The 12,786-nt window shown below is 40.9% G+C and overlaps 1 protein-coding gene across 1 annotated transcript in view; it reads right to left on the reverse strand.

The window, feature by feature from the left end:
* The window catches only part of LOC141257562 (serine palmitoyltransferase 3-like), a 112,750-nt gene that overhangs the window by 68,749 nt on the left and 31,215 nt on the right, over nt 1-12,786 (reverse strand). The window contains exon 5 of the mRNA XM_073672215.1: nt 3,447-3,571. Within this exon, the coding sequence (XP_073528316.1) occupies nt 3,447-3,571 (125 nt within the window). The remainder of the gene's footprint in view (nt 1-3,446; nt 3,572-12,786) is intronic.

The following is a 12,786-nucleotide window of genomic DNA, read 5'->3' on the forward strand; positions in this document are numbered from 1 at the left end:
TGTCATAACGTGAGAGGAACGCAAGACTCCCGAATGGACTATTACTACCCAAATTGTGTCCCCCAACATCCCATCCCCACAAGCACCCTCCCCGTCACACTGCTTTGACAACACTAATTGTATTTTGGTCCTGCCAATAAAGCCTATTTGTATTGTATTGTATTGAGAGAGGGGAAAGATGTAGCGGTGTCCAAAGAACACCGCAAGGCAGGATTCAAGTACGGCACAGCAGACGAGAAGGCGGAAACAAAACTCCAGCTTTATTATGTACAAAGGAATTATATCCCGGGAAATGAGAATAACAGTATTTAAAATGACAATGTTAACAACATAAACATAGGAAGATATAGATGAAGAAAGTCACAAAACTATGCTACAGCAATGAAAGCTCAATACAAACAGTACACATCAAGTTTCATAAACTACTCTAGGAGAGAGACAGAGACAGAGAGAGAGAGAGAGAGAGAAAACAGAGGGAACCCGGTAGCAAAAGAGAGAAAAAAAAAGATAGAGGGAGAGAAAGGGAAAGAGAGAGCAAGGTACCTCTAAAAGAAAAACAGCTGAGCGATGTTGCCATAGAACCAGAAAGTAGAGATCAGTAAAATGGAAGTCAACAGAATTCACCACTGCAGAGCCCAGTTTTGCAATAGTGAATGGAGGAGTCAATGCTCCTGATAAGACAGTATTAAAGAGATGTGCCTCTTCAGATGAGAAACCAAACAAAGCTTAAGGGTTTCATGTGATGAGGATTGTTCTAAATAAATACATTTTAATGCAATAATTTTATGCAGCAACATTTTAGTGAAAGCTTTGTTTATTGAACCCCCCGGTGTCATCTCTATAAAAGATCTTGATGCAATGTTTGAAAGTAAGTTTCATAATCAACCATCTGCTAGAAAAGACTAAGTAGACAGAACCATGTTGCCAGTATCAGGCTTTACGTCACCTGGGGAAATCGTTCTAAAAATACAGCTAAGATTTTCCTGCTGTGTGTTACAAACAGAGGCTTGGAACTCTGACTTACTGTACAGCTGCTGGTGCAAATTTTTGTGGAAGAGCAACTGGTAGCAGGTTAAAAGCAAAAACTACTTCTATCACTTCTGTCTTTGTTATACGTCGTCTATTCAGGTAGACGATGCCGGTCGCTCGAAGGTCACCAGCAATTTTCTATTCGAAAACTGTACAGTATCAGGCTATGCTCATAGTCTAAAGACAAAAAAAATGAAAATGTCTAAATAACACAGGGGAAGATTTTCTAAGCTAAATACCCCAGTTCTGACCAGATTTGTACGAAAAATTGTTTTAGATGCCTTGCACCACACTCATTATGCGTTTAAGCGGTTGTACAACCCCCAAATCCAATTTTTTAACTAATTTGTGCTGTATTGTAATATACAATAACCCCTATAAATTTTGTTGTTGGTTTCAACCTTTAGTTTCTTGTTTTTTTCTCGTCATTTTATTCCCTGCACTTCTTGCAGGTCAGGCAGCTTCCTGGACTTTTTTTCTAAGCTCAAAGCCAGAGTTAGTCCCGCCCCCACCTGTGTCCAGCCCTGCCCACTACACACATTGGCTGTTAGTATCGGCCTCAGCTCCGCCTTCTGCCCGCCCACTGCACACTCATTGGCTTTTAGTATCGGCCTCAGCACCATATTCTGCCTGCCCACTACACACTCATTGGCTGTTAGTATGGGCCTTAGCACCGCCTTCTGCCTGCCCACTACACACTCATTGGCTGTTAGTATTGGCCCCAGCAGTAACCTCTGTCATTCATTCCAGCATTGAAAGTGACAGAGCAGGGACCCTGCTCCTCTCATCTGTCTCAGTGCAGCACTAATAATCTACTTCACATCACATCCACAGTGGTGACAGAGCCATCACATGTCCCCCACATCAGGAATACTGTAAGGTGAAAAGCCTATAGTGATGTGTGTGCACGCAAGAGAGTAAGTATATATGTATGTGTGGCACCCCTGAGGGTTCAGTCGCCACAGGGGTACTGCACCTCAGATAGAGGTGTGGTAGCTCCGCTTCCAGGTAAGGATGGAGCATTTCTCAGGATCCCACTTCACCACTCAACACTACACCACTTCTGTCCTGTAGGGGGCCTAAATGCACCAGGGTGCTGCCCCGGCCCGGGATAGAAGAGATGGGGGGGAACCATGTAGTGGGTGAGGGTGGAGAACACACTTTTAGGAAACACTTATAGATTCATATTTAATCTACGGCCATCTTAAGTTCAAGGTCTTTGATTGTGGTCTTCTGCCAGGGTCCAGCAAGTGTCTGCAGCTGACTGAAGATACACGGTCCTCGTGCTCTGGCCTTGAGACGAGGAGCGGGTCAGAGTTAACCACTGTCTCTACCCGGTCAAGGTCCTGACCTAAGAAGGCCTGGAGGGGAGCGGAGGAGATAGGCTCCACAGGCAAAAGGATCCCAGGGGATATGGACGGAGCGGAGTCGCCACCTGTATTCTTTATTCTGACCTAGCCAGAGGGATTCCTGCTCCCGATATCTGACTTTGTTACTTCACGTCTCAGTCGGAAAAGCCCGGAGGCTTAGTGGATCCCAGGGGGATACGGACGGAGCGGCCTACGCCACCTGTATCTCTTATACTGCGTTTATCCAGTGGGACCCGGCCTTACACTACGTTCATACCACACATACCGTCAGGAGAAGACTTAGTGGGAGAACCTACCAAGGAGAGGAACACACACCAGAGGGGTCTCGACAGGTGCTCCTGATCTACCTGGGAAGTGCTGAACCCCCTTCCTGGTGGCCGCAGTACGCCGTGTGAAGCAGAGGGAAGCTTTGTGGCTAAAGTTCATCTAAGTGAGTAAAAACCCTGGATGACTTCACACACCGCCTCAGCCTGTTATTTCCTGCGTGGCACTGCACCCACCATTTCCTTCTCGCACTGCCCTGAGGCCTGCTCCGCCTGCGGGGAGCCGTCCCATCTTAGCTGCCCGTAACACCAGCCTCAGTGGACTGAAGCAGCGCTGGTGTCCATCACCGGAAACCGCAGGTGGCGTAGTCGAAATACCACTCATCCTTAAAAAGAAGCCCATCATTTTTTGATGTGACAGCCCTGGGCACGGCACGGGTCCAGGCCACGACTGCATCCCCCGTAACACCTACACTGACCCGACTCTGAGTAACCCCCCACCGCTCAGGGAGGGCGTCACATATGTACTTACATATAGGACAGTCTCGTCCTTTTGTGCCTTTTTGTAGAAAGTGTGATTAAGGCAGTTGAAATTTTTAAAAACCGATTTAAAATTCAAAATTTTTTTTCCAACATTTGGCTAAAACTGTAGACCATCTTATTTGATTACTATACTTGTTAAAATATTTAGTTTTACATAATTCACACAAACAAAATTTTATTTAAATGTGTTAAAAATAAAAAATAGACTTTCAACTATTTCTAGTTTCCTACGAAGGCGTACCTTGCCAACCAGTGCTGGAATGTTTGTGGAGTTTGTAGCGAATCCCATACTAAATACCGTCGCAGCCTCTGCGTTCACGAACTTTGCTACCAAATCTTCCAGCTCTTGATGAATATGCAAATGTCCTGAAAAAGAATGGTGGAATTATAGAAAACAAACTGATATATGATTGATCCTGAACAATTATTATGGTATGTTCACACTGAGTTTAACTTGTTAGTTAATTTGATTTAATGCCAAAATCCCCATAAATAAAATAAAAAAATAATAAAAAAAAAAAATAAGCTGCAAATCTACTTGCAACAAGCTAGCTATCATTTGAATGAGAAAATGTCTATTTTCCATATGTTAATACATGTTAAAAGCGTCATGTCAATTCTTTTTTGAGTGTTTTTCGACTATACATTGTGGCAAAATGCGGGTTTATTGACCAGTTATTAACATGATTTTGCTGAGGTTTTTGCAGCGAAAAAAACAACACCATATTAATACACACATTATTATTAAAAGGAATAAAATAAAAAAAGAAACAAACAAACAAAAATGATCAAAAGCAGCATCAAAAAAGTGAGTGCCAAAAACCACATGTTCTTACAAAATCGTGCTAAAAACTATGGTCCCAATTCATCATATGTATTTTTTTTTTATCTTTTTTGTCTCGTGGCATTTCTTGCTGTTGTTCCAAATTATTTAAAATTGCGCACGTGGATGATACATTTTGTGGAAAGTAAAAAAAAAAAAAAAAGAGGCACCTTTTTGTATTTGACCTTTTTTTGCGACAAAAGTCACGCTTCACAAAATGACACAAAAATTCTACTAAAATAACTGCTGTACATCAAATCACTCAAGGGAAGGACTTGAGTAAAATTTGCGCTTAATTTTGCGAGCATTTGAGAAAACGCAATTGATGACCCAACTGAAAACATCGGCAATCCCAAACTTAGCCCCCAATGGTGAACATAAGAAAAAAACATAGTGAACACAGACTCTAAAAAGATGCAAACTAAAAAAAGAATTAGGCGCAAGTGAAAATAGAAGCAAAAAAACGGCAAACAAAAACGCAAATGTAATAATGAATCAGGCACCATGTATCTTTTAGAAGTGTTTTTTAAACGCGGAAGTCACTGTCAAATTGTAGAAGTACAGTAATTAACACATTGCTTAGACAACTATTGAAAAAATGGTGCAATCAGGGATAATGCACCTGTTCTGCTCATTAGAATAGGACACATGAACGGTACCTCCAATGCAGAAGCACCAGAATACCAATTTACAAGGGTATCCTGGTTGGAACAAGTTATCATCTATTTAATATTTACCAAATGGGGAAACCCCATATAATACCCCTCACTAAAGACTATAAAATTTAACTTTTATCAAATATTCAATTAAAATGCACACTGATTATTAAAAAACATCCCTGATCTACCTAAACTTTATAATATAACTCATATGTTTGTTCTGATGGTCTCATAGGAAGCCACCATTCGTGGCAGAATAGGAAGGTAGTTTATACTAGCACATGTCCCCCCAACATGTTTCACCGCTTCAGCGGCGTCATCGGGGGATGGGACATTGACTTGATAGTTATCATCTATTCACAGGGAATGTAATATCTTTTAGATCGATGGGGGGCTGATTAGAGGGGGGCACTAGGAGCCCACCGATCACCAGAATGGGGCACTTTTACCTGCCTGCTAGTTGAACATACACACTATTGCTCCATTCTACCATGCCATTAATTCCCTAAAGGAATACCGGGGTCCGACAGTGCCATAGTGTATGAATGGAGCGGCAGTAGAGTATGCATGCTGCTACTTCATTCTGGTGTGCCTAAAAGTGTTAATTTGCATTTTGGCAATTGATGGGGGTCACAGTGGTCAGACCATTACCAATATAAAAGCTATTATGACCTATCCTGTGGGGTATTCTGGTTACAAAATTGTAAGTTCCACAGCTTGAAACACGTACAGTTGGGAAAATAAGCATTTGATACACTGACGATTTTGCAAGTTTTCCTGCCTACAAAGAATGGAGAGGTCTGTAATTTTTATCGTAGAAACACTTAAACTGTGAGAAACAGAATCTAAAAAAAAAATCCAGAAATGCAATTTACATAGTAACATAGTTTTTAAGGTTGAAGGAAGACTAAAGTCCATCTAGTTCAACCCATAGCCTAACATGTTGATCCAGAGGAAGGCAAAAAAAAAACCATGTGGCAAACACTAAGCTCCACATTGGGGAAAAAAATTCCTTCCCGACTCCATACGACAATCAGACTAGTTCCCTGGATCAACGCCCTATCAAGGAATCTAGTATATATAACCTGTAATATTATACTTTACAAGAAAGGCATCCATGCCCTTCTTAAATTTTAATAGCGAATCACTCATTACAACATCATGCGGCAGAGAGTTCCATAGTCTCACTGCTCTTACAGTAAAGAATCCCCATCTATGACTATAATTAAACCTTCTTTCCTCCAGACGTAGAAGATGCCCCCTTGTCCACGTCTCAGAGTTAAAAGATCAGTAGAAAGGTCTTTGTAATGTCCCCTCATATACTTGTACATAGTAATAAGATCACCCCTAAGCCTTCTTTTTTCCACAGTAAATAATCCCAAGTGTAATAACCTGTCTTGGTATTGCAGACCCCGCAGTCCTCTAATAAACTTGGTCACTCTTCTCTGCACCCTCTCTAGTTCAGCTATGTCTTTCTTATACACCGGAGACCAGAACTGTACACAGTATTCTAAGTGTGGTCGCACTATTGACTTGTATAGAGGTAAAATTATGTTCTCCTCATGAGCATCTATGCCTCTTTTCATGCATCTCATTATTTTATTTGCCTTTGCAGCAGCTGCCTGACACTGGCCACTAAACGTGAGCTTGTCGTCCACCAATACACCCAGGTCTTTTTCAGTTTTTGCCCAGTGTTTTACAATTAAGCATATAATTATACATTTTATTTCCTCTGCCCAAGTGCATTACCTTACATTTCTCCCCATTAAAGCTCATTTGCCATTTATCAGCCCAAGCTTCTAGTTTACATAGATCCTCCTGTAATATAAAATTGTCCTCCTCTGTATTGATTACCCTGCAGAGTTTAGTGTCATCTGCAAATATTGAAATATTACTCTGTATGCCCCCTACAAGGTCATTAATAAATATGTTAAAAAGAAGGGGGCCCAATACTGACCCCTGTGGTACCCCACTGTTAACTGAGACCCAGTCTGAGTGTTTTCCATTAATAACCACCCTTTGTTTCCTATCACTGAGCCAATTCTTAACCCACATACATATATTTTCCCCTATCCCCATTGTTCTCATTTTATGTATCAACCTTTTGTGTGGAACCGTATCAAAAGCTTTTGAAAAGTCCATATACACGACATCCACTGCATTTCCTTGGTCCAGTCCAGAACTTGCCTCCTCATAAAAACTGATCAGATTAGTTTGACAGGAACGGTCCCTCGTAAACCCATGTTGATATTGGGTCATGAGGTTATTCTTCTTCAGATACTCTGTTATAGCATCTCTTAGGAAACCCTCCAGGATTTTACCCACAGTAGAGGTTAAGCTTACTGGCCTATAATTTCCAAGTTTGATTTTTGTCCCCTTTTTGAATATTGGCACCACATTTGCTATATGCCAGTTGTGTGGTACAGACCCTGTTATTATGGAATCTTTAACCCCTTCGCAACCTTGGGTTTTGTCGTTTTTGCTTTTTCGTTTTTGCTCCCCTTGTTCCCAGAGCCATAGCGTTTTTATTTTTTGGACAATATGGCTATGTGAGGGCTTATTTTTTGCGGGACAAGTTGTACTTTTCAACGCCATTACTAGTTTTACCATATCGTGTACGGGAAAACGGGAAAAAAATTCCAAGTGCGGTAAAATTGCAAAAAAAGTGCAATACCACAGTTGTTTTTTATTTATTTTTTTTACCACGATCGCTGAATGCTAAAACTGACCTACCATTCTTATTCTCCAGGTCATTACGAGTTCATAGACACCAAACATGTATAGGTTATTTTATATTTAAGTGGTAAAAAAAATTCCAAAATTTGGTAAAAAAAAAACTAAAAAAAAATAGCGCCATTTTCCGAGACCTGTAGAGTCTCCATTTTTCGTGATCTGGGGCTAAGTGAGGGCTTATTTTTTGCGCGCCGGGCTGACGTTTTTATTGATAACATTTTGGGGTAGATCCGATGTTTTGATCGCCCGTTATTGCATTTTATTGCAATTTTGCGGCGACCAAAAAACTTAAATTCTGGCGTTTAGAATTTTTTTCTCGTTACACCGTTTACCGATCGGATTAATTCTTTTTTTATATTGATAGATCGGGCGATTCTGAACGCGGCGATACCAAATATGTGTATGTGTTTTTTTGTTTTTTTTATATTTTATTTTGAATGGGGCGAAAGGGGGGGGTGATTTAAATTTTTTTTTATATTTTTAAAAACATTTTTTTTTCACTTACTGCATGCTTCAATAGTCTCCATAGGAGACTAGAAGCAGCAGTTGTCTGATCGTCTCTGCTACATACAGGGGACGAGCAGATCCCCTGCATGCAGCAGAAATGGTCCTGTGCTATGAGCGCCGACCACTAGGTGGCGCTCATAGCGACCAGATCATGACAACCACAGGCGTCTGCTGCAGACCCTGGGTTGTCATGCACGCCCATCGGCGACCCGCGATCACGTGACGGGGTCGCCGATGGGCGGGGCTTATGACGCGCAACCCGGAAGCGCGCGTTAAATGTCGCTGTCGGAGATTGACAGCGGCATTTAACATGTTAACAGCCGCGGGTGGATCGCGATTCCACCCGTGGCTGTTGCGGGCACATGTCAGCTGTAAGAATCAGCTGACATGTGCTCGGTTCAGTGAGGGCTCAGCGCAGCAGCCCTCACTGAACCGGGGGTACGCAAATGTGCGTACTAAGACGTCATGGGTTGGAAAGGGGTTAAAGATTAAAAATAATGGTCTATCTATGACGTTACTTAATTCCTGCAGTACTCGTGGGGGTATCCCATCCGGGCCCGGGGATTTGTCTACTTTAGTGATTTTTAGACGCTGCCGTACTTCCTGCTGGGTTAAGCAAGTGACATTTAATGGAGAATTTTTGTTATCACTAATCATGTTTTCGGTCATGCAATTTTCTTGTGTAAATACGGTTGAAAAAAAATCATTTAGCATATTGGATTTTTCCTCATCCTCATCCACCATTTCACCCAGACTATTTTTTAGGGGGCCAACACTATTATTTTTTAGTTTTTTACTATTTATGTAGTTAGTTAAAGAATATTTTGGGGTTATTTTTACTTTCTCTGGCAATGATTCTCTCTGCCTCAATCTTTGCTGCCTTGATTTGGCTTTTACAGAATTTATTTAATTTTCTATATTTATTTAATGCCTCATCACTACCTACTTGCTTTAGTTCTCTAAATGCTTTCTTTTTGTCACTTATTGCGCGCCCCTTACAGCTCTAGTTAGCCACAGTGGTTTCCTCCTATTTCTAGCATGTTTATTCCCATAGGGTATATATTGTGCACAGGTCCTATTCAGGATGCTAATAAATGTCTCCCATTTGCTTTGTGTATCTTTATGTCTCAGGATATCGTCCCAGTTTATTGCACTAAGATCATCTCTCAACCGTTGGAAATTTGCCTTCCTGAAGTTTAGTGTCCTTGTAACCCCTCTACTACACATCTTATTAAAGGTTACATGAAAACGTATTATTTTGTGATCACTATTACCCAAGTGACCCCCAACTCGTATATTTGATATGTGGTCTGGCCTATTGGTTTATATTCGGTCTAGCAGTGCCCCCCTTCTTGTTGGGTCCTGAACCAGTTGTGAAAGGTAATTGTCTCTCATAGTTGTCAAAAACCTATTACCTTTGCTTGAACTACATGTTTCTGTCCCCCAATGTATTTTATGGTAGTTGAAGTCTCCCATAATAATGACTTCTCCTTGAGTCGCTGCTTCATCTATTTGCTTTACGAGGATATTCTCCGCTGCTTCCATTATTTTTGGAGACTTATAACAAACCCCTATCAGTAATTTATTATTTTTTTCCCCTTCCCCTTATCTCCACCCACAGGGACTCTACATTTTCATTAGATTCACATATATCCTCCCACAAGATGGGTTTTAAGGATGATTTTACATATAAACACCCCCCCCCCCTCGCTTGTTTGTACGTTCATTTCTGAACAGACTATAGCCCTGTAAATTAACTGCCCAGTCATGGCTCTCGTCCAGCCACGTCTCAGATATCCCTACCATGTCATAATTATTTTCCAACAAAATTAATTCTAATTCCTCCATTTTGTTGGTGAGGCTTCTGGCATTAGTGTACATGCATTTTATGTAACTCTCTGTACCTCTATTCCTTCTTACTTTATTGACTGTTCTAACCCCACCCCCAATTTCTTTATTTGTGCCCAGGTCACTATCTGCACTATCTTCCCCACCTATAAAATGAATATCCCCCCCCCCCATTTAATAATGTAAAAATCATACTATGTGATTTTCTGGATTTTACTTTTAGATTCTGTCTTACGGACGAAGTGTTTCTACGATAAAAATGACAGACCTCTCCATTCCTTGTAGGTTGGAAAATTTGCAAAATGGAAAGTGTATCGATTGGTATTTGAGTAGGTAGATGATAATTCGTACCAACTGGAAACCACTTTAAATTAAAAAAGTTATTATTGTATGACTACAAGCAAAGATCTTAAAAAAATGAATGAAATTTTTTTTTTAACATATTGTCAAGAAGTACAATTTTGGATTATGAAGAGGATGAGTTCACAAGGATAAACTGTACAATGTCACTATCCAAAAATCAAAGTCAAACTAAACCGAGGAAACAGAATGTTTTACATTTATACACACTAACCTCAGATATTACGCAAACACAAACTGATCATACTACATACCATTACCTAAACATCCAGGAGGAAACACGAGGATAACGCAGTTATGACGACGACACTGATGAACATCTGATAACACAAAGCCCTTGACTGTGGACTAGTATTTATGAATTGCATACGAATTTGGGGAAGCAACAAAAATACCTGGTGCCTATGATTGAAGGTCTCAGAACCTAGACCTACTGTATAATTTCTGTCATATTGTACATGTCAAGAGGTGTGCACCGAGTAAAATCATTGAGGATTAGAAGTATGTAGCAATCATTCTGTGGATTACTTTCACAAGCTTAGAAATTCTGAATAAAAGTCACACACACGTGAAAACTTAGTTTCCGGGTCAAAGAGGTTGTGCTCCAAGTATTACACATTCCACACAGCAAACAGGTTCTTCCAGTCTTTAAAGGAACTGTCTGAAAAAGTAACACAGCGAAGACGTAATGTGATGTAAATAGTTTGTGTTAGTCCAAATACTTCAAAATGTAGAGCAAGGCTGAAAACTGGGGAATAGTCATCAGTTATGACCACTCCTATTAGACAGAGCAGATATAGGTGAAAGATTGTGTCTCCTTGGACTTCAAAAACCTAGGCTAAGTCACAGACTGGTACAGAAAAAAACGGAGTCCTGCCTGCAATGGCTTACAATACATGGGTGTAAGAGTGAAAGAGGCAGCGAGTGAGGACGGATGCTGCTTATACGGCAGTGCCATTATTGCAGGTCATAAACTTCTGTAAAGTGATAGATTTCAGGTTGCTTTTAAGAGTTTGACAAGATTCAGAGTACAAATTTTTGGCAAAACCATTATTTGGCCTAGAGCCATTTCTCCTGATTGTCTCATAAAAGGGAACGCTTGGCTCGGCTCCTGTGTTCTCTACGATGGAGTATCTGGCAGACTCTTCTGGCAGCGGCTTATCTCTTAGAGAACAAAAAGAACAGCTGTTGGAAATCTGATTTGCCGGATCCTTCTCTTTCTCGACGCCATCTGTCGGCAGATCACCATAAACATTAGACTGTCTGCCTATCCCACGAAAATTGGCAAGTTCGGCTGACTTTATTCTAATGTGTATGGTGACCTTAAAGAAGCCCTCTCAGTTTTTTTTTTTTTTACCAAATCTGGGTATGTATATATGTAGTGTAGTGTGATTGTGTTAACATACTCACCTACTGGCGACTTCTCTGGGATCCAGCGCCACTCTGCTCTTCTTCTCAGTGATGTCACTACCAATCTCCAGACAATCTGGTTCACTCTATGCATGAGCTGGAAGTCTCTATTACAATGTAAGCCTATTGAGCCTTGTTCTGACCCTCTAGAATTATATAGTAAAATACACTTTTGGCTCATGCACAGCACCATATGACTTGGAGAGGATAAAGAACAGTGACATCACCGAGAAGAGGACCAGAAGGGCGATGGATCCTAGAGAAGGTGGCAGTAGGTGAGTATATTAACACACTCACACTACACTACATACATACAGTACAGACCAAAAGTTTGGACACACCTTCTCATTTAAAGATTTTTCTGTATTTTCATGACTATGAAAATTGTACATTCACACTGAAGGCATCAAAACTATGAATTAACACATGTGGAATTATATACTTAACAAAACAGTGTGAAACAACTGAATATATGTCTTATATTCTAGGTTCTTCAAAGTAGCCACCTTTTGCTTTGATGACTGCTTTGCACACTCTTGGCATTCTCTTGATGAGCTTCAAGAGGTAGTCACCGGAAATGGTTTTCACTTCACAGGTGTGCCCTGGCAGGTTTAATAAGTGGGATTTCTTGCCTTGTAAATGGGGTTGGGACCATCAGTTGTGTTGTGCAGAAGTCTGGTAGATACACAGCTGATAGTCCTATTGAATAGACTGTTAGAATTTGTATTATGGCAAGTAAAAAGCAGCTAAGTAAAGAAAAACGAGTGGCCATCATTACTTTAAGAAACGAAGGTCAGTCAGTCCGAAAAATTGGGCAAACTTTGAAAGTGTCCCCAAGTGCAGTTGCAAAAACCATCAAGCGCTACAAAGAAACTGGCTCACATGAGGACCGCCCCAGGAAAGGAAGACCAAGAGTCACCTCTGCTTCTGAGGATAAGTTTATCCGAGTCACCAGCCTCAGAAATCGCAGGTCAACAGCAGATCAGATTAGAGACCGGGTCAATGCCACACAGAGTTCTAGCAGCAGACACATCTCTACAACAACTGTTAAGAGGAGACTTTGTGCAGCTGGCCTTCACGGTAAAATAGCTGCTAGGAAACCACTGCTAAAGACAGGCAACAAGCAGAAGAGACTTGTTTGGGCTAAAGAACACAAGGAATGGACATTAGACCAGTGGAAATCTGTGCTTTGGTCTGATGAGTCCAAATGTGAGATCTTTGGTTCCAACCACCGTGTCTTT

Source organism: Phyllobates terribilis, unplaced genomic scaffold, assembly GCF_046119375.1.
Source record: "Phyllobates terribilis strain yellow unplaced genomic scaffold, ASM4611937v1 Scaffold_3__8_contigs__length_932513732, whole genome shotgun sequence".
Classification (NCBI taxonomy): domain Eukaryota; kingdom Metazoa; phylum Chordata; class Amphibia; order Anura; family Dendrobatidae; genus Phyllobates; species Phyllobates terribilis.